At 39.2% G+C, this 24,328-nt stretch overlaps 1 protein-coding gene across 2 annotated transcripts in view; it reads right to left on the reverse strand.

Moving 5' to 3' along the window:
- Positions 1–817: 817 nt before the first annotated feature.
- Positions 818–24,328, reverse strand: part of kif5aa (kinesin family member 5A, a) — a 36,228-nt gene continuing 12,717 nt past the window's right edge. Inside the window, exons 9-29 of one of the 2 annotated variants that reach the window (XM_042730576.1) lie at positions 23,387–23,491; positions 23,158–23,306; positions 21,534–21,712; positions 18,289–18,503; positions 18,059–18,127; positions 16,972–17,178; positions 16,732–16,878; positions 15,407–15,595; positions 13,795–13,912; positions 12,570–12,628; positions 12,270–12,376; positions 12,068–12,169; positions 11,885–11,945; positions 6,406–6,477; positions 6,210–6,314; positions 5,253–5,469; positions 4,675–4,816; positions 4,531–4,595; positions 2,365–2,392; positions 2,094–2,181; positions 818–2,002 (exon numbers count right to left, since the gene is read on the reverse strand). In XM_042730576.1, the coding sequence (XP_042586510.1) occupies positions 2,103–2,181; positions 2,365–2,392; positions 4,531–4,595; positions 4,675–4,816; positions 5,253–5,469; positions 6,210–6,314; positions 6,406–6,477; positions 11,885–11,945; positions 12,068–12,169; positions 12,270–12,376; positions 12,570–12,628; positions 13,795–13,912; positions 15,407–15,595; positions 16,732–16,878; positions 16,972–17,178; positions 18,059–18,127; positions 18,289–18,503; positions 21,534–21,712; positions 23,158–23,306; positions 23,387–23,491 (2,415 nt within the window). In that variant the 3' untranslated portion in view covers positions 818–2,002; positions 2,094–2,102. The remainder of the gene's footprint in view (positions 2,003–2,093; positions 2,182–2,364; positions 2,393–4,530; positions 4,596–4,674; positions 4,817–5,252; positions 5,470–6,209; positions 6,315–6,405; positions 6,478–11,884; positions 11,946–12,067; positions 12,170–12,269; positions 12,377–12,569; positions 12,629–13,794; positions 13,913–15,406; positions 15,596–16,731; positions 16,879–16,971; positions 17,179–18,058; positions 18,128–18,288; positions 18,504–21,533; positions 21,713–23,157; positions 23,307–23,386; positions 23,492–24,328) is intronic. The other variant, XM_042730577.1, reaches the window with a different exon arrangement.

Below are 24,328 nucleotides of genomic sequence, written 5' to 3' on the forward strand. Positions count from 1 at the left end.
TGCCTTTCATAAAATTTAATGCTAATCTTTTGACTCCATTTTAGGATATCCAATAAAGAAAAACCTCAACTGATGGGTATTAATTCACATTTCTTTTTGGGGGTAGACTTCATCTTCAGGCAGGATCAGCCAAATCTGTGTCCCAAGGATTTGGACAAAGGACGGGGCCTACGCCGAAATAATAACTATTCACTAATTATTGTAACTCACTCACCACCATCCGTTAACACTTTATGGACTAAATACCATGTAAACGTTTACCTTCTATCTGAGTCTTTCTGATAGAATGTCATCCTTTCTCATTGGACAAGCCCATCCTGAGAGGCGTGAATCTTCTCAGACCTTAAAGGCCTCACATCAGTGACCTGCCTTCAGTCTGCGCTTCTGTTAGACTCTGAGAAGATGAGTATGTGAGCTAGAACTCTTCTAAGGACACCCTACGTTCTTGCCAGGCCTCGTACCTTGAATTTCCATTCACCAAAGATCCTAGGATCTCAGCTCACGTCTCTCTTAGCTCTTTTTCACAGTTTGTTTGTTTGTTAGGCTAGTTTGTTTTAGTGTTTAGTTAATAAAACACTTTACATGAGTAAAACCCTGAAACCCTGGGTCAAACCCTGAGTTGACCTCTAAACTGATCTAAATTTTAAACCTGCTCGGAAACTCAGAGCTTGTTCAGATAACTTCATACAACAGGCCTCCTGAAAATGAATTTTTGTTACATTATTTACCCCTTATAGAAAACTTTCTGCATTTTTACAGTATAATATATATATATATATATACATATACCAGTTTTACAAAAGAGGACATCCCCAAAGAGAGGTTTCTGGAGATTTTATTTAAGTTTTGCTCATTTTTAGGTACAAATTTGTACCCAAAATATGGTGAAGAAGGTACATACACACAGTTTTCTTTGAATTACATTTATTTCTCGGATTGGCTTCCAGCAAACTAGCACACTGTACATATATCACACAAAACAACCTTTAATAAAGATATCTTGAGTAAATCAGCTGACCTATTGCACAAATGCTCTTCATCTGTTTCTGAAGTGAGATTTTCTCTTCTAGTGGTGACGACAGAGGTTTGAATTAGTGAAGAAGTGGAAGAAGCGAACATTTCAGTGCTAACTAAATCTATAATTAAACCTTCATCATAATACAGTTTATACGGCCTTGTCTTGCTAAATATACAAGTGAAGTGAATCTGTCTACAGACATCCTGAAAAAGAACTGAAGAATTTGAAAAAACAGTCACACATTCATCTGACAGAGCTTACACGATCCTGCAGGGAAAGACCACACGGCTCTTCATTCTATCATCCTGACTGGCTGATCAGGATTTTGTGAGAGAAATAAGAGCTGTGATTGGTCAGAGCCTTTGGCAGAATAACGGAAGCATTTGGGGCGATTTACAACCGCAGCATCTGTGAATCGCTATGATATGTTCTCTTGACATATCACAACAATTTTTCATCCCGATCATTTTAGATGTGAAAAATAATACGATGCAAATCAATTATTATTGAAAATGTTTTTTTTTTGATGTAGTTTTTTTCACAATTGGAGGTAGTCAGTACTTGAATATAATATGTATCAAAATCTACATGATGACACACACACTGTTATATGTGAATCTAGGACTGTGTATTTGCGCATACACATTCACAATATTTAACCGTCTGTCTTTAAGGCTCAGCAAGACTAAAGGGAAGTTATTTCTCATACTCTCCTGTTTTATAAAGCAAGCAATACAGATGTGTGTATTCAAATATCTACTGTACGTGAGGGTTCATTTACAACCTATGAGCTGTTTTCTTACTAAACAGATAAACATGCAACAGTGAGATACATAAGACGGGAAATGTGATATGACTCTGCATGAACGATATATTCCATACAGTATAAGATGCTACAGAGCCAAGACGTCTAGGAATGAAAGTTCTGGAGCTCTATACGAAGATGGCGAGGGCTGGACGGCTGCATGCACACAACTGGAATATCTAGAGAAAGCAGGACATAATGAAAATCTGCAAAGCACACTGATGAAAACAGTTGTTTCTTAGCTCATTATATGCATATGTGCTGGCTTACATTAAACGATTAACTGGCTGCAGTCTCCTGTTGCATGATGTAGATTGGTGAATCATCGTCCACCATGCTGCCACAGTGAACATCGCTCCTGAAACATAGAAGCAGTGAGCGTAAACGTACTCTACACAGTCAAGTGCACATAAAAGCAAGCTAATGACTACTTCAAAGCTGAAATTAAAATTCTGTTTAGACTTGAATTGACATATTGCAATTGAATTTTGTCTAAAGTCAGTCAATACATATTGTCACAATATTTATCGAGTTTACTTACCTGTTATCATTAATATCTGTACTATTTCCTGAAAAGCATGAAGCAAAAGAATAAAATGTTACTACTGTTACAAGCAAACACGTATGCTGCATTCTTAATTTTTTTAGCGTTAGTTTACCATCTGTAAGGTAAATGTGCAAGGCACCCAGTTTCATCCACTTCCAGTTATTTTAGCTATATGCTTTACGCTGCTGGTATTTGCTATCATTTTATTTATTTGTAGCACAAATAGTACAACACTTTGTTTTGTTCAAGTTATTTACTAAAAGTAGCTACTGCATAGGAAGTCTTGCACGTTCACTGAAAATAGCTTTCCGCCTTGAAAAATAAAGTGGTTAAAAAAAGCTTGTTCTGGGCTTGAAATAATTGCTCCGCACCAGCTCTTTAAGCCTGATAATCCTGAACGTCAGAGGCCCAAAGACAAGGTACATCTATACCTAAAGATTTTACAATAACAAGATCCCTGGGTAAACTGACACAAAACAAACTAGATCCCTCCTATAATACATTCATGCTTCAAAACAAACTAGAAATGACTGCTGTTATTAATAATGTTGGAGATTTTCAACTAAGTATAGGGGTAGAAATTATTTATTTCCAACTATCAAATTGATAACATCAAGTACTATTTATCATAAACATTTAAAGGGGTCATATGATGTGATTTAAATTTTTCCTTTCTCTTTGGAGTGTTAAAAGATCTGTGAAGTTGCAAAGACTAAAGTCTCAAATCTAAAGAGATATTCTCTATCAAAGTTAAGACTTGTCCACGCCCCCCTGAAACAGCTCGTTCTAACACACCCCACATCTCTACGACGACGTCACGTGTGGAAGATTTGCATAACACCGCCCAAATGTTCACGCAAAGAAAGAAGGTGTAACTTTTATTCTCTCTGTTGCCACCGGCACCATGTTGTGACGATGGTGTGTTTCGTTGTGAAAGCGAAGTTACTTTGTTTGTTCTTCCAAAAGAGGACACAAGTAGAACTCAGTGGTTAAGTTGTATTTACAACTGATGTACAATGTACACTGTTGTATTCAACCCAAATATTCAGATGTGTGCAGCACATTTTACAAATAACCAATAATGTTTCCTCTGATATTACCATAAAATGCCACAGTCACAAACTATAAAGTGGGGAAAGTCTGGCGCATATGTAAAGAATTTGTCACTGATCTTCTGACTCACAGCCTGTCAGTACGAAGTACATTTACATATTTAAAGAATTTGTCACTGATGAAGAGTTTGGAGCAGTGTAGAGTAGCACTTGCTGTTCGTCATTTCTCTGATCACAAATGCAGACATGATGTTATGTTTACGTGGCGTGATAAGCAACGCAACACGTAAAAACACAGTTTAAGTCATTATAATCTGTAATTATGTCCCCACTGGATGCAACAAATGCCTCGTTTACAACTCATCAAACCGTTACATTCTTGTAATGCTGGGACATGGCATCATAGTATGGTGAGGCAGCATTTCCCAATCCCAGTCCTTTTATAATGTACGACGTTTGTTCTAGTCGACCGTAAGTGCCCTGTTGTTCGACAACACTGTGTAGGGACCATGTCAATGGGAACACAGTTCATGCACGAGCTCACTTCTAACGAGCTGATTATCTGAATCAGGTGTGTTAACAAAGAGAGACATGCACAATATGCAGAGCTGGGGGCGCGAGGACTGGGATTGGGAACCGCTGTGGTGAGGGGCGTAACATTTCTGTCACACGCTTGAGGCATTCGGCCAATCGCAACGCACTGGATAGCTGGCCAATCAGAGCACACCTCGCTTTTCAGAACGATGAGCTTTGTAAAAATCAACATGTTTCAGAATGGCGGGGCATAGAGGAGCAACAATAATGTACAGTATGTGGAAAATAATGTGTTTTTTTTAACCTCAAACTGCATAAACACATCGCATTACACCAAATACACAAAATAATGTTCTTTTTAGCAACATCATATGACCCCTTTAAATTTTGTTGCATCAAAGACACTTGTGAACAGTTTGTTAGGACTGAATTAAATGGTTTGTTGTTCATGATTGTTCGTGGGCTGCTTATGTAGTAACGTGACCAGGGTTGGTTCTGAGGCTCACATGGCCAAGTACCAGCAGCACTCCGAGTGGACGAATGATTTTAGTGCAGTCAAAGCGCAAAGGCTTACCGTTCTCCACGTCGAGCGGACAGGAGCTCATTATGTCCATGGATCTCACAGTGCTGTACCCAACACTGAAATGAACAAACGGCAGGTGAGAGGAGGAGAAGACAGCAGACAGACAGGAAGTGGACAGGGAGGACAGACACTCACGTGTTGGTTTTCTGAGGAGCAGATTTGTCTTCTTGCAGGAAGACAGCGTTGCTGTAGGACGTGGCAGGTTTACTCGCGCGTGTGAAGGAGAAGCTGGTGGGAGATGTGGCTGCAACATGGTGCCCAGGTCTCACTGGCTTAGCTACAGCGGTCACACATAAAACAAAACAAAAATATTATTTATATAATCTTGTCTGCTGCTCACTCACGGAGCTTTTGTTCTCTTCCACTTTTTAATGGTGGCTCAAAAGACTATTAATATTCAGTAAATTGTCTTGATTTACCTGTACATGAGCATATCAATCAAGATCACGGAATAATTGAATTAAATTGAGCATAATAATGACATAACATTTTATTCTGTAGAGTTGCTTTAAAGTAGAAATTGAAGTTGTAATTATAACTAAATTAATCAAGGATTGCAAAATTGATGTTTTCATCTTGTGATTTGAATGACTGAATTGATTTTATTTTATAGCACTTGCACATGTCATTAAGTTTCTCTCGTAGCTGTTATTGTAAGGTTTGACAGAAACAGAAAATGCATTCTTCACTGAATCTCGGGAAAGGCGCAGTACCGATCTGAGCAGCGTTGGATCGACGCGGAGGATAGCGCAGGCGCATGGCGTCACGGATGCGCTCCACTTCCTGCTGGTAGCGCCGGCGGTCATTCATGGCACCCTGTTTAGCATCCTTCAGTGCTGTCTCCAGCGCCCGAACCCGCTCAGCCGTAGAACGAAGACGCTTCTCCAGCTTCGGAAGCTCACAGCGCAGATCTGCGTTATCACGTACCAGCTGCGCAAACATTAACCAGTATTATCATCAATTACACATAAAGGGATACAATATTATGAAATGCAAGTGCTTATATTGAAAAACAGTGTAAACTCTCATCACAGTGACAACACTAGTCTTTTAGGGGACACAGCTGATATAGAAAAGCTTATGTAGCTGTGTCATTTTTTTATAATACTGGAACACAGAAAACATTTTTTTTTTTTACTAGGGTTTAAAAAAAAGGTTACAAATGAAAAGACAAAAGCTGCACATGTATACTGTTGTATACACGTTACATGTGTCTTGGTCATGATTTTTTTCATATAAATAGTATAGTTTAGACTCCGAAACAGATATGCCTGGATTCTACTAGTTTGTATAGTTTACATCACTGTCAAAAACATCAAGGTAAATTCATACTAAGACTGTTGTGATCCACATGTTCCCATGTTTCATTTGGCATTGATTGTGTGACAACCAGACATTTTTCTAGTTGTTTGATAAGCTTCATCACTGATAATATCAATGGCGCTAATGATGCTGTAATTTTTTTTTTAACTAGAAACAAGAACACAAGACTGGAAATATCAAACAGTGTGTGAATCACGTCTTGAAAGGTTAAACTGTTATTGCTCATATAAATACATAGAAAAAAATAGAAAATTCTCAATAGAAAAAAAGGAAATCCATTCATATAAGAACTATCCCAATTAACAATTTAAGAATGAATTTATACAGAAATGCATACACATCCTCACCTGTTTATGAACCTTTGTAAGCTGATCCAGGTTGTTCTCAAGAAAGGAAATCTTCTGTTTCTGAGTGTTAGACCCCCCACTATCATCAGGTCCAATTTCTGTACTCTGTGTGAGGAGAATGTGTCAGAAACACACACAGCAGCGGAACATATGTTAAGCAAGGTACTCCTGCTCACATGCTCCTACACAAACTTACTTTTTTAACCCGAGTCGTGAGGTCTTGAACGAACAGCTTGCGCAGGTTGTGGAGGGTCTGGAGTTCACGGGCCTAAGACAGAGACAGAAACAGGTACATAAGACCACAATCATACAGTTGTTCTTAACGTACAGTATATAGTGTTAATAATCATTACTATCATGAAAGCATGTGCTGAATGTTGAAGCCCTGCTTCACAACTAAGAACACGTATGTGAAGCAGCAATATTATTGCTTCAACACAGTTATCTATATTTTAGGTTACTAAGTTACATTGAACATGTTTAAAAAAAAACAGCCATAAAGCAGTCCCTCCAGGATTTTGGGATTTTGCGATTGCTGAATTTCTTGCAAAATCAAGCAAACTCCGCAATTTTCCGCATAATTTGGGCTTTGACGCATCTCGTTATGTTATCACTTCAAAGCTTTAAGTATTACCGAATTTGAAAGTTATTTTTAATGTTAAGATATTTGTTCATCCTTCATAGGTTTCCCCCATGTAAAAAACTAAGAGAAGTACTTACAGGCCATTTCCACTCCCTAACTGTAAGGTCTGTTTTGGGTTTTGTTTCTTGTTCATTGTTTTCATGTCTTTTATTTTGTAGTTTGATTTATGCTGTTTGTGTCAAGCTTCCCTTGCCTTCTTGTATTCCTGCTATTGGTTCCTCTTTACAATGTGTCATGTTCTAATTGGTTGTCTCAGTCATGTGTCTTGTTTCCCATTGGTTTGTTCTTGTCATGTGACCTGTATTGTTTGTTATAAGTAGTCATGGTTTTGCCATTTGTGCCATTTGTCGTGTATTAATGTATGTACCTGCTGTTGGTGAGTCAGGTCAGGTCACGTCACGTCACGTCACGTCACGTCACGTCTTTGTTTATTGTTTGGATTGCACCTTGTAAATAAACTGCACTTGGGTTCATCTACGCTCGCCTTCAGTGGACTACTCAATACAGAATACACGACCCTCAAAAATGGACCCAGCAGTTAGCCTCCTCTGCCTTCGTCAAGGCGACAGGGCCATAGAGGACTTTGTTGCCGACTTTTGTGGACTGTGCCATTTGGTGGATTTTAATGATGTGGCTTTAAAGGACATTTTTAGACGTGGACTTAACATCTCATGCCTCGCCATACCCCTACTACGCCATTGAAGAGCTTCATTGTAAGATGGATGCCACACAGGAGTCTCTCTACAAAATGGCCGCACTTCTAGAGTCTTGTCACGTTGAACTCCCAGAGTCTCGTCACGTCTCAGCTGAACTCCCAGAGCCTCAGCTCCATTCTCTTTCTCTGCTCCACGGCCCAGGACCCCCTCTGTTCCATTGTCTGTCTCTGCTCCACGGTCCAGGTCCCCCTCTGCTCCACTGTCTGTCACTGCTCCACGGCCCAGGTCCCCCTCTGTTCCATTGTCTGTCTCTGCTCCACGGTCCAGGTCCATCTCTGTTCCATTGTCTGTCACTGCTCCACGGCCCAGGTCCCCCTCTGTTCCATTGTCTGTCACTGCTCCACGGTCCAGGTCCCCCTCTGCTCCAATGTCTGTCACTGCTCCACGGCCCAGGTCCCCCTCTGTTCCATTCTCTGTCACTGCTCCACGGCCCAGGTCCCCCTCTGTTCCATTGTCTGTCACTGCTCCACGGTCCAGGTCCCCCTCTGCTCCACTGTCTGTCACCTGCTCCACGGCCCAGGTCCCCCCTCTGTTCCATTGTCTGTCACTGCTCCACGGCCCAGGTCCCCCTCTGCTCCACTGTCTGTCACTGCTCCACGGCCCAGGTCCCCCTCTGCTCCACTGTCTGTCACTGCTCCACGGCCCAGGTCCCCCTCTGTTCCATTGTCTGTCACTGCTCCACGGCCCAGGTCCCCCTCTGCTCCACTGTCTGTCACTGCTCCACGGCCCAGGTCCCCCTCTGCTCCACTGTCTGTCTCTGCTCCACGGTCCAGGTCCCCCTCTGTTCCATTGTCTGTCACTGCTCCACTGCCCAGGTCCCCCTCTGCTCCAATGTCTGTCACTGCTCCACGGCCCAGGTCCCCCTCTGCTCCATTGTCAGTCACTGCTCCACGGCCCAGGTCCCCCTCTGCTCCATTGTCTGTCACTGCTCCACGGCCCAGGTCCCCCTCTGTTCCATTGTCTGTCACTGCTCCACGGCCCAGGTCCCCCTCTGCTCCAATGTCTGTCACTGCTCCACGGCCCAGGTCCCCCTCTGTTCCATTGTCTGTCACTGCTCCACGGCCCAGGTCCCCCTCTGTGCCATTGTCTGTCACTGCTCCATGGCCTAGGTCCCCCTCTGCTCCAATGTCTGTCACTGCTCCACGGCCCAGGTCCCCCTCTGCTCCAATGTCTGTCACTGCTCCACGGCCCAGGTCCCCCTCTGTTCCATTGTCTGTCTCTGCTCCACGGTCCAGGTCCCCCTCTGTTCCATTGTCTGTCACTGCTCCACGGCCCAGGTCCCCCTCTGCTCCAATGTCTGTCACTGCTCCACGGCCCAGGTCCCCCTCTGTTCCATTGTCTGCTCTCTGCTCCACGGCCCAGGTCCCCCTCTGCTCCAATGTCTGTCACTGCCCACGGCCCAGGTCCCCCTCTGCTCCAATGTCTGTCACTGCTCCACGGCCCAGGTCCCCCTCTGCTCCAATGTCTGTCACTGCTCCACGGCCCAGGTCCCCCTCTGCTCCAATGTCTGTCACTGCTCCACGGCCCAGGTCCCCCTCTGCTCCAATGTCTGTCACTGCTCCACGGCCCAGGTCCCCCTCTGCTCCAATGTCTGTCACTGCTCCATGGCCCAGGTCCCCCTCTGCTCCATTGTCTGTCACTGCTCCACGGCCCAGGTCCCCCTCTGCTCCAATGTCTGTCACTGCTCCACGGCCCAGGTCCATCTCTGCTCCATTCTCTGTCATTGCCTCATTATCCTGATCCAACACTGCTCCTAGCTCCAGGCCCGCCATTGCGCCACACTCAAGATCCTGTTCCTCTTCACGGGCCTGGCCCTTCATCCCGCCCCCTGGACTACTTCTGCTTCACCACCCTCCTGGACTTTTGTTGTTTTGGATGGTTTAGGCATCTGGAGCCGCCTTTTTGAGGGGGGGAAATGTAAGTCTGTTTTTGTAAGTAAGGGTTTTGTTTCTTGTTCATTGTTTTCATGTCTTTTATTTTGTAGTTTGATTTATGCTGTTTGTGTCAAGCTTCCCTTGCCTTCTTGTATTCCTGTTATTGGTTCCTCTTTACAATGTGTCATGTTCTGATTGGTTGTCTTAGTCATGTGTCTTGTTTCCAATTGGTTTGTTCTTGTCATGTGACCTGTATTGATTGTTATAAGTAGTCATGTTTTTGCTATTTGTGCCTTGTCGTGTATTAACGTATGTACCTGCTGTTGGTGAGTCAAGTCTGTTCATACCTCGTCAAGTCTTTGTTTATTGTTTGGATTGCACCTTGTAAATAAACTGCAGATGTAATATATTTATTACATCTGTAAGACGTCTGCTAAAGATCTGGGAATCATCTGCTGTGTACTGATAAACGTCTCAGAAGCAGTTTTACATGCATTCTAATAAATGTTTATTTGACATCTGACAGGAAACATCTTACAGACGTACTGCACTCTTAAAAATACATCTTGCATATGTAAATGCAGACATTAAATGGTCATCTCCGAAATGTACATGTGCGATTAGAGTGAGTGCTTCACTGTCAGGTGCTGGTGCCACCTTCTGTAGAACTTAATGGCACTGGTGCTTGTGTCGTCAAACGTTAGTCTGGAGACCTACGGTGGTTCTTGAAGTCAGAAAAGTCATATCAAAGTCAAAATAAGAAATGCCGCAAATATCACCGCAAATTTTGAGAAAAGCTGCAACAAAATCAGTCATTTTAGGCCGCAAAAATCAGAAAAAAGTTCTGCGAAATCCTAGAGGGACTGATAAAGCATTAAAAATATGACATATAAACATAAGATATAAAATCAGCCTTTACTATGCTTTACCTATTTCCTTTGTTACAGAAACATGATAATAAATCAAAGGTGAAGTTTCTAAGCAATTCACTGTCATTATCATTAAGCAGGAATAAAAATGAACCATTCATGTCACCAGAATTTTGTGGTGTAACCTATTCTCTCTAGAACTGGTCTCACTCGTACTGTGTACATTTTCTCAAGTATCCAGTATCTGCATCCCAGTTTGTGTCAGCCACACCTTAGCACTAACTTCAGCTTGTTCTGCCAAATGTCTCAATTTGAATTGCTTGACTAAAGTTGACGTAAAATGTGTCAGCTTGTCCTGAGCAATGAGTGTCTGTTCACAAATTTTAATGGTGTCTCTCTGATCTTTTGGGGACTGACTAAAGATTGTGTATCAACTTCTCCTCTAGAAGCACCAGAGAACAAGACTGAAGGTGCAGATGGCCCCATGAACATTTAGTGGCAGAGAGCAAAGAACTGCCCATGGTGGAGGTTTGTGGCATCATCTTTTGTAAGACTTTTGCGGGATTCTGGGGTCAGTGGACATCCCTACGCCAGGCCATCAAGACAACATCAGGTGAGGCAGAGCAAAGCAGTCATGGCTCCAGTTCAAGTGGAAGGGCCCCAGTTGTTCTCTCAAGTGAACAGTAAAATGGTGCTAGAAAACACTGATGTACTTGAGATGACAGAAAAGTGTAGGTCAGAGAGCACTTTGGTATGCCTCGTTCAGACTGTCAGCCCAAATCAGATTTTTGTGCAAATCCAATTGAAATCTGATCATGTTTAGATAGTCCGAACAGCAATGAACTACATGAAATCTGATTTTTGCAAATCCATTTACAGCTAGAGTACATTCATATGTGATTTGGAATCCTATTCAAATCACATTCCTGGAAAATTCTGTTACAGCCTGAACGGTCAGACTGGATTTAGCATAGCTTTTTCACATTCTCACACCACATAAAATGTAAACACGTTTGGTAGAAAACAGAATAAACATCTTAACAGTAACAATACTGTGTTGTTGCAAACTGCAAGTCAAGTGGAAAAAGACAATGTACTGCTAGTATAAGCACCTCTTTGAGTTTTGAAACCAGCTTCTCTGCTGATGTCCCATAAGATTAAATATAATACAGCGCGGTGGCATCATGTTGTTATGTCGTAAGACAATCTGTTTTGCAAGCTGTATTGCTGTAAGTGTTGTTTTAAGCGTAGGCATAACAACGCAACGGCATTGAAATCACCCCATGGAAGAGACCGGTGGAATGAGCAGAGCTCATTAGCATTTTAAAGCGATATGCAACAGAATGGGTTGCTGTGAACAGAGCTGTTTTTGACAGGGTAAAAAGGGTGCTTTTTACAATACCATTGAGAAATTTTAACCAAAGTATGTTATTGACTTTTCATTAAGACCCCTGCTTATCTATTATTACAAGTGACACACTCTAAAATGACATGGTGCATAAATTCAGAAGAGAATGATGTAAAAAGAGGGGAAAAACTGTAGAATAAGAGGAAGAGTGTATGAGAAACTTACAACAGTCTCCTCAAGGCGCTTGAGATCCTGTTTGGACTGCTCGTTTCTCTCCTGCTGAAACCTGATGAGAAACCACTGTTAACACACTGAACAGATTCATTACACACTACAGCCCCATCATGCAAACAGCTGATTTACAGTCTTCACAGTACAGTATTTGTGCGGAAGTGGAAGAAAACGTACGACAGCTGCTCCAGGCAGGCGCTCTTGGTGTCGTCCTGCAGTTTGAGGTTACTGAGACTGGACCGCACGTGAGCTAGCTCCAGCTCCAGAGCCTGATTCTTACTGCAAGACACGTGGTGACAGCATTAGCACCTCAGTTACCATATCCAGCGATTACGCTGAAAGGCTCATCTATACAGGGAGTATTTTCAGCCTGACTGACTCAGTAAGATCGTCGATGAGGCGCTGCTTCTCATTAATTTCATCCCGCAGGTGGCTGAGCTGCTTCTGACGAGACTCTGCGTGGAGAGCAGGACGACCGGCGGCCTTCTACACAAACACAGACAAATAATCATATTAATATAATCATATTTGACACACCTTACCTAATGTCTGACTGACTGACCGCCATTAGTATGAGAACCCATCATGTACAACATCTCTCTTGTCATAAATGTGTTTCCTACACTAGTCACAGAACTGTTTATGTATAGAAAACTAGATCCATGTTTGTTCTGCTTACCTTCCCACCAGCCTCTCTGTCTGCCTTCTCTCCTCCATCCACTTCTGCCACGTGATTCTCTGATATGAACATATATACATAATCATCAATTTAGCAGTACAGTGTGCAGCAGCACTACAGAAGTGAGCTCAATCTCAATCTAAATCTTAAGTTTCAAGTTCATTTGAACGTCCGTCAATGACAACATGATACGCAGCTCTATATTTCTTCGCGGCCCGGCGAAACATACCAATTTGAAAAACTAACGGAATGCATAATTGATATAAAAAACTGGATGACGAGTAATGTCTTACTGCTAAATTCTGAAAAAACAGAGGTGTTAATTACAGGACCTAAAAACTCTGCATGTAATGACCTAGAACACTGTCTAAGACTTGATGGTTGCTCTGTCAATTCTTCGTCATCAGTTAGGAACCTAATGGTGCTATTTGATAGCAATAGCTGTCGCCTCTGGCTTGCTTAGTTGGGGACACTTCATTTCCAGTGATATTGTCGACTTGATTGCACAGATACTATTTAAACTGAACTGAGCTGGATGATGACATCACTGAATTCAATGATGAACTGCCTTTAACTGAAAATTGAGTCTTTACTACTGTCATTTTGCATTATTGACACACTGTTTTCCTAATTAATGCTGTTCAGTTGCTTTGACACAATCTGTATTGTTAAAAGCGCTATATAAACAAAGGTGACTTGACTTAACTTGACAGCCCATAAGGCTTTTGGTGAACTTTAATGTCCAATACAGGAAACCCATAAGACCACTCCTTTAGAAAAGATACAGCATGCAGAATTGCAGACAGTTCTGAGTTTGAATGTAGCTTGGAATTGGAGCAATTATGAATTTAGAAGAAGTCTTAAAGGTGCAGTCCAAATTCAAAATATTGTTTCTCTGCTCTCCTCCTCATCAGACCCAGGTTGCCAGATTGAGGTTAAGTCAAGTCTTCTTTATTTATATAGCTTTATTTTTTACAATAAAGATTGTGTCAAAGCAGCGGTACAGTAGGGATCCTCAAATCTTAGTTTAGCTCTAACCCTAATCAAATATACCTGAGCATGCTAATAAGTGTCTTAAGGATCATTAGAAAATCATAGTCATAATAAATGTCATAATAATCATCATCAAAATAATTTTAAAAGAATAATATTTTTAAAGTGTTATGATTGGGCTTAATATCACTTCTGTCCACTCTAACATAAGGTGTGTTATTGTTTGTCTCACCTGAGTTCTGCAGCATGAAGAATTCTTCACTAAGAGCGTCATAATTATCCTCCAGCTGCCTCTTTTTTTGCTCCACGTTCTGCATGTATTCTGTGAGAGACCGAATCTTTGCCTCGTGCTGCTTGCAGACACACACACACACACACACACACACACACACACACACACACACACACACACACACACACACACACACACACACACACACACACAGACAGACACAAAGTCAGCATCATAAAGAACACACAGCATCAGTCCATGTGAACCACACATCATGCACCAGCTCAGAGACTAGAATCAGAAAGATTCATGCCATGTAATGGTGTGCATACTAACGGGCCGTTGGAGCCACTATTAGGAATGCACGGAAATATTGAATACGTTTTTACACATTTTTCCCCCATGTATTTTGCCAAAAAAAATTTCACCGTTGCATTAATTAAATAGCCAGAATGTGCTTTTTATGGGTTTCTCTTGCAAAGAAAACAAAAGATTACAAAACAACAATTTTAAAACAGAGAAAGATAAATTTTTAAAAATATTAGAAAATATTACAGATCTCAATTTGAACACTATGTGTGAATGTTATAATAAATCTATTAACAGAGCTGTTGTAATTATTATTATTGTCTTACTGTTTTAGTTTATTTTACAGAAACCCATTAAAATTACAATATAAGCTTTGAGGAGCTTTTATTTTTAAACCTGCAGGAAAACTTCAGCGCATTTGGGAAGATGTTTGTCGCACTACGCTGGTTGCTATTTGATCGCGTAATGTCATTGTTCGGTACAATTTATTCGTTCTTTTTGTTTATTCTTATTATTCTCTTATTCCTATAGACTTTTTGCAAATATTTTGGCTGAATAATTTCAGTTGCCGAACATTCGGTGCATCTCTAGCCACAATCACTATTAAGAATGTTTTAAAATAGATTTAAAATTATGTGGACAGAGACATATTTGAGTCAAAATAATCATAACTAGCAAATGATGAGAGACCTAATAAAAGGTGAGTTAAATGATCTAGTGCTTAGCATAAGTTTTATTTACTGTTTCTAATAAATCTAAACCTAATGCCTCCCAGATGAAGCGCCTGCTCAGAAAACCCTTATTTCATTTCAAAACATGCTGCTCAAAGAGGTTCAGGTTTAAAACGTGTTTCTATACCTTGTGTTTCTAATGAAGTTAATCATGACTCAGATTTTAGGAAACAAGCCATCACTTACACATCTGTTAATAAGCTGGACCTATTTAGTTTTTATAGTTTAATTATTATTCAAATTGATTGTTAATTACTTCTTTTTCAATGGAATGGATGCCTGTTGCTGTATGGTAAGCTTGGTTTTACATTTGTGAAGAAAATGTTTGGTTACAAGCCAAATGCTTTAAATCAACTTTCAGAATGTAAGAAAATACGTTCGGAATCAACTAATTCAAATATTGAGATTAATCATGATTAATTATTTTATTGTATTTCTAGTCCTTATTTAAATGCTTGCTGCAACACATATTCCACGTACTTCTACAATCTTCATTGCTATACTGTTGATTCTATGTGTTGAAAAGAGAGCAGAGGGTCTATGAAGTAACACACACACACACACACACACACCTGAGAGACGAGCAGCTGGCAGGAGGACAGCTCTCGGCTGGTTTCCTCCATCTTGCGATGGCACTCCAGCTGCATGTTCTCCAGCTGTCTGCAGCGCTTCACCATCGACTTCACCTCCGACTTGATCTTACTGATGTATAGCCGCGCCACGGTGAACTCCTCCTCGATCGCACCACTGATCTCCACCGGCTACACACACACACACACAGATTACTGCAGTGACTGTAAACACACACACAACTACAACTACAGGAAACTGCATTTCATATGATCCTTCAGGACTTCATGTGATTCACAATTCTTTTTGAGAATAAATTTGTAATAAATCATAAATCCAGAAAAATTCAAACAAACAACACAGAATTTCCTAAATAAATAAAAAATTAATTCACAGGGCCCTATTATTGTAACATTTTTAATGAATATATGAATATTAGACATTTTTTATTATTAAAATTTATTTAAAAAATAAAATGGAATCTCGAAAAACTTCATTGTGAATTTCACTAAAAACAAATCTGATTTTATAGAGCCCTACTTGTTTTTTGCTTGTTTTTTTACTTTTAATAAATAGTTTTTCATGATTTAAATTAATTAGCAATGCTTTGTGCTCAGATTTAATATAACCATTACGAGGGATGTAACGAATAACTCAACTCACAATTTGATTCTTTCACAGAATGATATTGAAGACAGATTATACAGTAAATGAAAAGGTGTCCTTTTATTAGGCTACTGCTGCACGTTTCTTTGTGAAATTGAAATATATAACAAAACTAAATTGAAATTTTAAAACAAACCCCAAATCAAATAAATAAGTTGCACAAATAAAAAAAATAATCTCTTCATATAAACAAACTATAGCTTTGCATGTGCTCTTTCCATTTAAAATTAGAGGCAACCACTGCATTTTAGTCATGATCTAAACATAGATGCAGCGTACATGCAGCATGAGCAGTTTTTAATCTAAATTAGATTGTAGAATTTCGTCTCCCTCATGGTTCCCCTCATATAAACTCCCGCTCCAATTGTATTATGATTTGTTTAGCATCTCAACCGATTTGAATCGTCACATATTTAAATCGACATTTTCAACCGGCTCGTGGTGCATCGTTACATCCCTTACCAGTACAAAATTGAGAAAAATTAGGACAAGCAAACAAAAAATTAGAAATAAAATAATGAATTTTGGAAACTATAAAACAGATTTCACAGAGCACTAATACAGCCCCTTTTCTGTGTGTCAAGCTGTTGTGACTACATTTATAATATGGCACAACCTCTTATAATCTCTAAAAAGATCTCTGAGGCCTATCTGGGCTTACGAGCTTGATTTCTCCATTGCCGACTATGCTGCTGAACTCGCTGAGGTCCTTCATCAGCCCGTTTAACACGTCAGCGATGCGCTTCCGCTGCTGCGAGCTCACTTCCTGCATTTGAGCAAGCTCCGCCTCCAGCTCCATCAGATTTGCCTAGAAAGCAACAGAAGGAGTGAAACACTCACGTCAGCCGTTCACTGCCATCGAGGATACTGTATAACGCGAGAATAGGACAGCGGACGTCACCATCTTGAGGCTGAGCTGCTCGGCCAGCTGTTTGTTGTGCAGGTTCTTCTCCTCCACCTCCTGACTCTTCTGGTCGTAGTTGACCGCCAGCTCCTCCAGCGCCTGCAGAACCTCCCGCACTTCGGATTTGGCGCTCTCACTCTCCGTCTGCAGGCGGCCCAGCTCCGTCTGCACCTTATCACTGTCTCCACGCGTGGATGCCAGCAACTGCCACAGGATGACAGTCATTAATGTGAGCTGGCAAAAGCTCCATTATCAGTAACTTCAACTGATATTAAAAAGCTTTTTTTTGATAGCGTATAACAGTTTTTGTTAATGAAACAATGCATTTGGATATTTGCAGTGGGGCTGTCAAATTAAATTTTGAACTTTGAAAATTAATTGAATTTTTAGATAGAAATGGGCATTTAAATATAAAAAACTGTGCATCTGATAGTAAGATGAGCACCAGTGTTAATAACAACATACTTGAATGACAAGTCAAGTTTATTCATTTATTTAAGAAGGTTTGAGAAAGAGACGTCTAGAAAGGACAGATGTAGTGTTTCAAATAATCAAATCATAGTCAGTTGTGCCTGGGATTGACCCGCTGTGAACAGTGAATGAACAATAAGGTCATTTTTTTCTTAATACATTTCAGAGCTGTTCAATTGTCAATCAAGCATATACACTGGATTTAATTTAAATGATTTTATGTACTTGAAGTGTCCACTTACCATTAGAAAAATAGAAGCTAGCAATATTAAACAACTCAGATTGGGGCAAAAACATCCATATTCCTATAACACAGTGGTGTTTGGTTTGCTTTTATTCGTTGTACCCTCTTGTGAACTATTGATTTAAAAATCTGGTGTCCAGTAGCATTTCTCTCTAACTAAAATAATTTGATATTAATTTTAATTTTGTAAATATTTCACTTTCAATATTTTTAAGCCCATATAAGCCAATATTTTGAACAGCATGCAGCTCAAATTAAATGATCTTGCAACAGAGTGTTGACTTATCTTCTATGTTTTGTAGGTTGAGCACCTGAATTTATTTGTTATATTAACACCCGCTACAGGATAATTTAAATGTGACCTCTGACCTCATCCTGATCCAGTATCTGCTCCTTCAGCTTCTCCGCCAGCTGACACTGAAGATTGATCTCATCATCCTACAAAACACACACACAGTGAGAGCATTTAATCATTTTTATCTTGCTTTGCTATAAATACAGTTATCCATGATCTGACACTATACACAGTGAGAGTTAACTGGCTGATTTACTCTAAATGCGTCTGCATCTCAGCAATAACGTCATGTGTGCAAGGTCACCTTATCGTCCAGCTGTCGGTAGAGTTTGCGGATCTCTTCCTCATATTTCTGCCGCTCTTCCTCTGAGATCCGCACCACAATAGAGGAGGAGTCAGAGTCTCTCTCTCGCTCCCGCTGGCGCTCGGATGATCTCTCATTATCCAGAGACATCTCATCACTGCCGTCCAGCTTCACCACATCTGCATCTGCCTGCTCCATCTCTGGAACATTCTCTCCTAGAGGAAAAAAAAAAACATCACAATTGATCAGTTACTTGTCAGTGAATCTTCAATGAAGTTAATCCAAAATTTGTCAGCTTAAAGCGGGTAACACCAGCAAACAACCTTAAGCTGTTATTTGTCTATTTATCATAAGGATATTCTCCAAATTCTTTGAAGTAAGCTGTTATTAAAAACACAACTTGACCCAAAAGGGTTGGTCAATTATAGACCTTAACTGCAGAATCTCTGTCTCTAACTTTCATATCAAAAATGCTGGACAAAGTTGAATTCTCTCAACTATGTTATTTTATGCAGGACCTTAGTTCTGCTTGACACTATTGACCATGATTCTCTTGCATGAGCTTGAAAATTACATTGGTATCAGAGTGGAATGATAGTGTTGTTTAAATCTTATGTATCTTGATTGTTATCATGTTGTTTTGGCAAATGAAGAAATGGTATATCAAATACAAGTTAGTTACGGGAGTGCCACAAGGCTCTGTACTAGGTCCTTTGCTTTTCACCTTTCATATGCTTTTCTTAGAAGACATAATCAGGAAACATGGACCAATCTTTCATTGCTATAATCTTTCATTGCTTATTTATATTCTGATACTCAGGGTGTTTTCACACTAGAACTTTTGGTGCGCACCCGGGTTCGACTGACGTCAGAGCTCGGTTTGATTGGATGATGTGAACGCTGTCTTCCGAACTCGGGTGTTCACCCACGAACCGTACCTAAGTCTGCTTAAAAAAAGGGTGGTCTAGGGTTCGGTCCATGTGAACGCAATCATACCAAATCGCAGAAGTGAACCGCTATTAATGACATATTATTTGATAAAAATGTGATGTTTGTGTGTGTGTTTCACTCACTTTCCTGATGAGCGTGACTGACACGCTGTAAACAGATATCTTCACATCAAACTTCCAATCGCCTTCAGTGTTCTTCAGATCATTTGCAGTACATTCGTAAGACAGACGTAAGACAGACGTAAGTGCTGTTATGTACCGAAGTTTTGTAAACAAAACGAATGGTTCAAAAACGTAACTATATAAAAGTGCAGGGAGCAATGTTATGCATTTGCCTCCTTCTCTTGTTCTCTTGTGGGTAAAAAGCTGCTGGCTTGATGATGCAAACGAACCGTGGTTCAGACCCAAATAAAATAAAATGAACGCAGTCCAGCGGGGGCAGGGGGAGGGGGGAGCAATCGAACTCGGGTTCGGACCAGGCAAGCGAACCAAGTGTGAAAGCAACCTCAAATTCATATTTTTGCTCAAGGCCCCATGAAACCTATCAATTTACTAACATAATCAGGCATGTGATCAGCTAGAGACAAAAAAAGAAGGAAAAACTGGCCACGCCCACAAGTCATGCCCCAGCACTTATTATTAAAAATATATATTTTAGCACATTAAAAGATATATCTTATATCGTAAAAATGCATACAAGATACATACATACAAACATACACTGTCCTGTAAAAAAATAAAAAGCAGCATTTAATAATCATGACAACAATATAATAATATATTATAACAAAGTACTATAATGTATTATAGTAAAGTATATAGAATTGTTATTATTATTAAAGTACCTGCCAAAAGTCATTAAAACATTACAATTATTAATGATTTTGAAATAACTATCTTCTGCTCATCAAGGCTGAATTTATTTGATCAAAATAAAGTAAAAAAAAAAAAAGTTTTCAATTTTAACATATTAGAAAATGTAATGTTATTTCTGTGATGCAAAGCAGATTTTTTTCATCACTACTCCAGTTTTCAGTGTCACATGATCTATTAGAAATCATTACAATTTATTTGACTCTCAAGAAACATTTCTGATTATTATCAATGTTGAAAACTATTTTATTGCTTCATATTTTGTGTGGAAATGATGATGCACTTTATTTTTCAGGATTTTTTGATAAAGTTTAATGAACAGCATTTATTTGCATTTATCAAATGTATTAAATTAGTTAATGCATTTATTAAATAAAAATCATTTTAAATGTCTTCACTCACTTTTTGTCACTTTCAAGCATGATGAATAAAATGATTAATTTCTCTCTCTTTTTTAAATCTCATACAAATGTTTGAGTGGTATCATTGTTTCCACAAGCAGCAAAACAGTTTTTAACATTTATAATAATGAGAAATGTTTCTTGAGCAGCAAATCAGTATGTGTGTGAATGATTTCTGAAGGATTATGTGACACTGAAACTTCTTTGTAAACAACAACAGATTTATAAATATTCCTAATGATGAATGTAAATTAAAGCAAATTAAAGCAGCTCAAACCAAGCGCAGCACTAACAGTGAATCCCAACTAAAAACAGTACTGTTATATTAAATTTTATGACAGCACAAGCAATCTCAAATTCTCACCGGCATTCATAAAAAGTCACCGGGTCAAGTAACACGTTTCTGTGGTGATTCTGCTCTCAGGACCATTCCATCAGTGATGTTTCTTTTTGTAGTTTATTTAGGAAAGAGCTTAAGGCCATTTGCACGATTTCAATCATCATGCAGTAACCAACCTACCCCCACAGCCCCCCCCCCAAAAAAAAAAACCCAAAACAACAAAAAATTACTCGGATCTGCGTGAATCACATGGGTCGTCCCTCAGAGGTCGGAAAATACAGAAATCCATATTTCACATCCCTGTTAATGGACTGCATAGGACAACTAGTAAGATCTTCATTATTGAAACAAAAAACATTTAAATAGGAAAAGCTAATTCACCAAGAAACTCCAGGTGGTACAAAATGCAACAGTTAGAGATTTGACAACTCTGTCAAATTGCTAATACCAAGAATATCATCAATATTATCTGTATATGTCATTGTGGTCAATCCTTTTGACATTTAGATCCTACATTTAAAAGTGTTTTTCAGAGATCAGAACCTATCTATTATTTTAAATCGACAATGAACACCATCAATTTCAATATAATGACTTCTGCTGTAGCTTGGAATCAACTATTACACTGTGCACATCTTGTAAAATTTGTATTATATAAAGCACTATATAAATAAAACTGACTTGACTCATCAGAGCAGTGCAAAGGCTCACCACTGCGCCAGCGCAGCAGCTCCAGCTCCAGCCTCTGGATGGTGTCCCTCAAGCTCTTGCTCTTCTCCTTTTCTTTCTCATACTTCCTCTTCCACTGCTCAGCTGTCAGCTCCAGGTTAATGGAGGCCGTGTTCTTGATGGTCTTAGCACTATAAAACAGACACACAAGTCTGTTAATTCTATTATTTCAGTGCAATTTATTATAAAGCTTTAAATTCGCCATTGGTTTACATTGATAGAACGTTCAACAGCCAAAATTTAACCAACAACAATTATCTTGTTAAAGGGATAGTTCACCCAAAAATTAAAATTCTGTCATCATTACATTTACACTGACCTCATGTCATCTTGATAATGTTCAGTTGATGGTAGTCACTGACTTACTTGACAAAGTCATTTAACTTGTCAAGTATATTCATCTTGATTAAATATTTTTTTAGATATTTATTCTAGAAAACAAGAAAAAAATACTAAGTAAGAAAATCTTTTTTTTGCAGCGCATGATAAAAAAATAAATACATCATTTTTTTAAAGGGAACGATCCCTTTAAGAAGCAGTCAGATTCATATTCAATAGCAACTGCTCTTTTTTTCACACTAGGCAGAGCAGAGATTCTGTTGATTCTGTTCAAAAGTGGTTCAGTATGCCCTTCAACCTTGTGAAAAAGTGCTTTTCTACATTAATTGTATGTCCACTAGTATAATTGTAATGTAATTTACAATATATAAAATTAATAAAATAACAGGCCACTTAAGTGAATACAGAGATTAATACATATATCTAAACACACTTTTAAGTAATGTCTTTTAAAATAATGTCAAATTAAATGTTTTAAGTAAATCCTTGTTTTAAAAATCTTTTGTGGTGTTTTAAAGAAGTACACCTATTTTGGTGTGCTGTCTCACATACTAAAGCACATGTAAAGTACTTGACTATAATTTTACCTATAGAGTTAGTCAATAATACATTTAAAGTGAATATATTTTAAATATACCATATTGCAACTTACCATTACAAATGTGTTATTACAAATATATTTAAATACACGACTTACAAGTTTAAATAGAAATGACATTAAAGTATATTTCAGTTAGTCATAAATGCTCGTCAGTACATTCACAGACATGTCTCACAGACAATAGCAGTAATCCACATATAGACTACATATAAAGATGTCCTACTTCAGTGGATCAAAAAAGCACTCTAAAGTTCAGCTAACTCCATTTATTATACACCTGAAGTATAATTCATTTTTATTTAATTGCAACACTGCATTCAGTTAACACTTAATTGTTTATGTTGTAAATACTCCTTTAACAGTGTACTTCTTTTTCACAAGAGCAAGGACCAGTATTGAAAATGTTTTAATATCACTCTGACTTTACTTTGTTCTGAAGTTTAGGTTTATGATTACATTTGAATGTTGCTGTTTCATATTAGTAGTAAAGTTGCCAGAAAACATGATGATAATTGAGATGATAACTGAACTCACGAAGGAACACAATGAAGATTTCTGTTTGATCTAGCCATGATGTTTTTGCATTACTATTGTGCAGATGTGAATGCATGTGATGTGAGTATGTGCTGGAGGTACCGCTGTCCAAACATGAGGGTGGATTTGGTCTCGGCGTCGTTGTAGCTCGAGGGAGAGCAGCAGATGAACATGGTGGTCCGGCAGTTTCCTCCCAGAGAGTCCTGCAAGATCCTGGTCATCTTACTGTCACGATACGGCACGTGAGTCTTCTGCTCACACAAACCAGGGACATTACGTAAGCAAACACCAATATGCACGGTCATACATGTGTGCGTTTCCGAGCACTTACAGTTCCTTCAGCAAGAGCAGAGATGACATTGCCAAGAGAAGACAGAGACTTATTGATGTTTTTAGCTTCATCCAGGACGGCTCCAGCTGCACCGGTCTTACTGACCTGCGTGTGAAAATATAACATAAACAAGCTTAACAGTAACACTTCAGATTAGGGAACCCTTCTCACTATTAGCTAATTCTTTATTAGCATGTATATCACTTCCATACCTATAAAGCAAATGTGGCAGGAGGGGCGATTTTTCTTGCGTCATTGTTTTCTGCTGCTTTAGACTATTGCCAGCTTCCCTGGGCTACAAAAACGGGGACATATGCGCTACCTGGGATGCATCACTTGGTGAACTGCTGAGTTGTTAACACACTTCCGTCACTTCCCGGAATGGGATGAGAGTACTGGAGACGGTAAGGAGAACGTGCTGCTAGTTGTTTTGTAGGTTAGATCGCCATTTTTCTGCACTGGCCTTTGCCGGAAAAGCTACGGTTTTGTTGGCTCTTGATAACACATTAATCCCCTTAACAATCGGTAGGTATTTGTTTACATTAGGATGGGAGAGAATAAATCTAGCAGAGTAACAGTCTTGCTTTGTTTATAGGTTTAGTGACGGCCTGTTACTGCATTCCAGTCAGGGTGAAATGCATTCATTTATTGCTGCAGTGCTGTCCTGTTTCCAAGTTCCATTTTTTTTTCTCCTTTGGCTGTTTATATAGTTTTTGTTTGCTCTTTTCAGTTGTATTATATTTTTTGTTTCTGAAGTTTGAATAATTTTGTTTTCAATTCTAATTATATTTTTGAGATTTTTCTTTCTAGAAAAATGCTCTCTCAAGTTGCATTAGATTTGCTTTTGTGATTTAAATAATTTGTCTATATAATTAGTTAGTAAAGTTTGTATTTTGTTTCCCTTTATTGATTTTCTTTTATATACTTGTATATTTGTATTTT

Source organism: Cyprinus carpio, chromosome B9, assembly GCF_018340385.1.
Source record: "Cyprinus carpio isolate SPL01 chromosome B9, ASM1834038v1, whole genome shotgun sequence".
In the NCBI taxonomy this organism is placed as follows: Eukaryota; Metazoa; Chordata; class Actinopteri; order Cypriniformes; family Cyprinidae; genus Cyprinus; species Cyprinus carpio.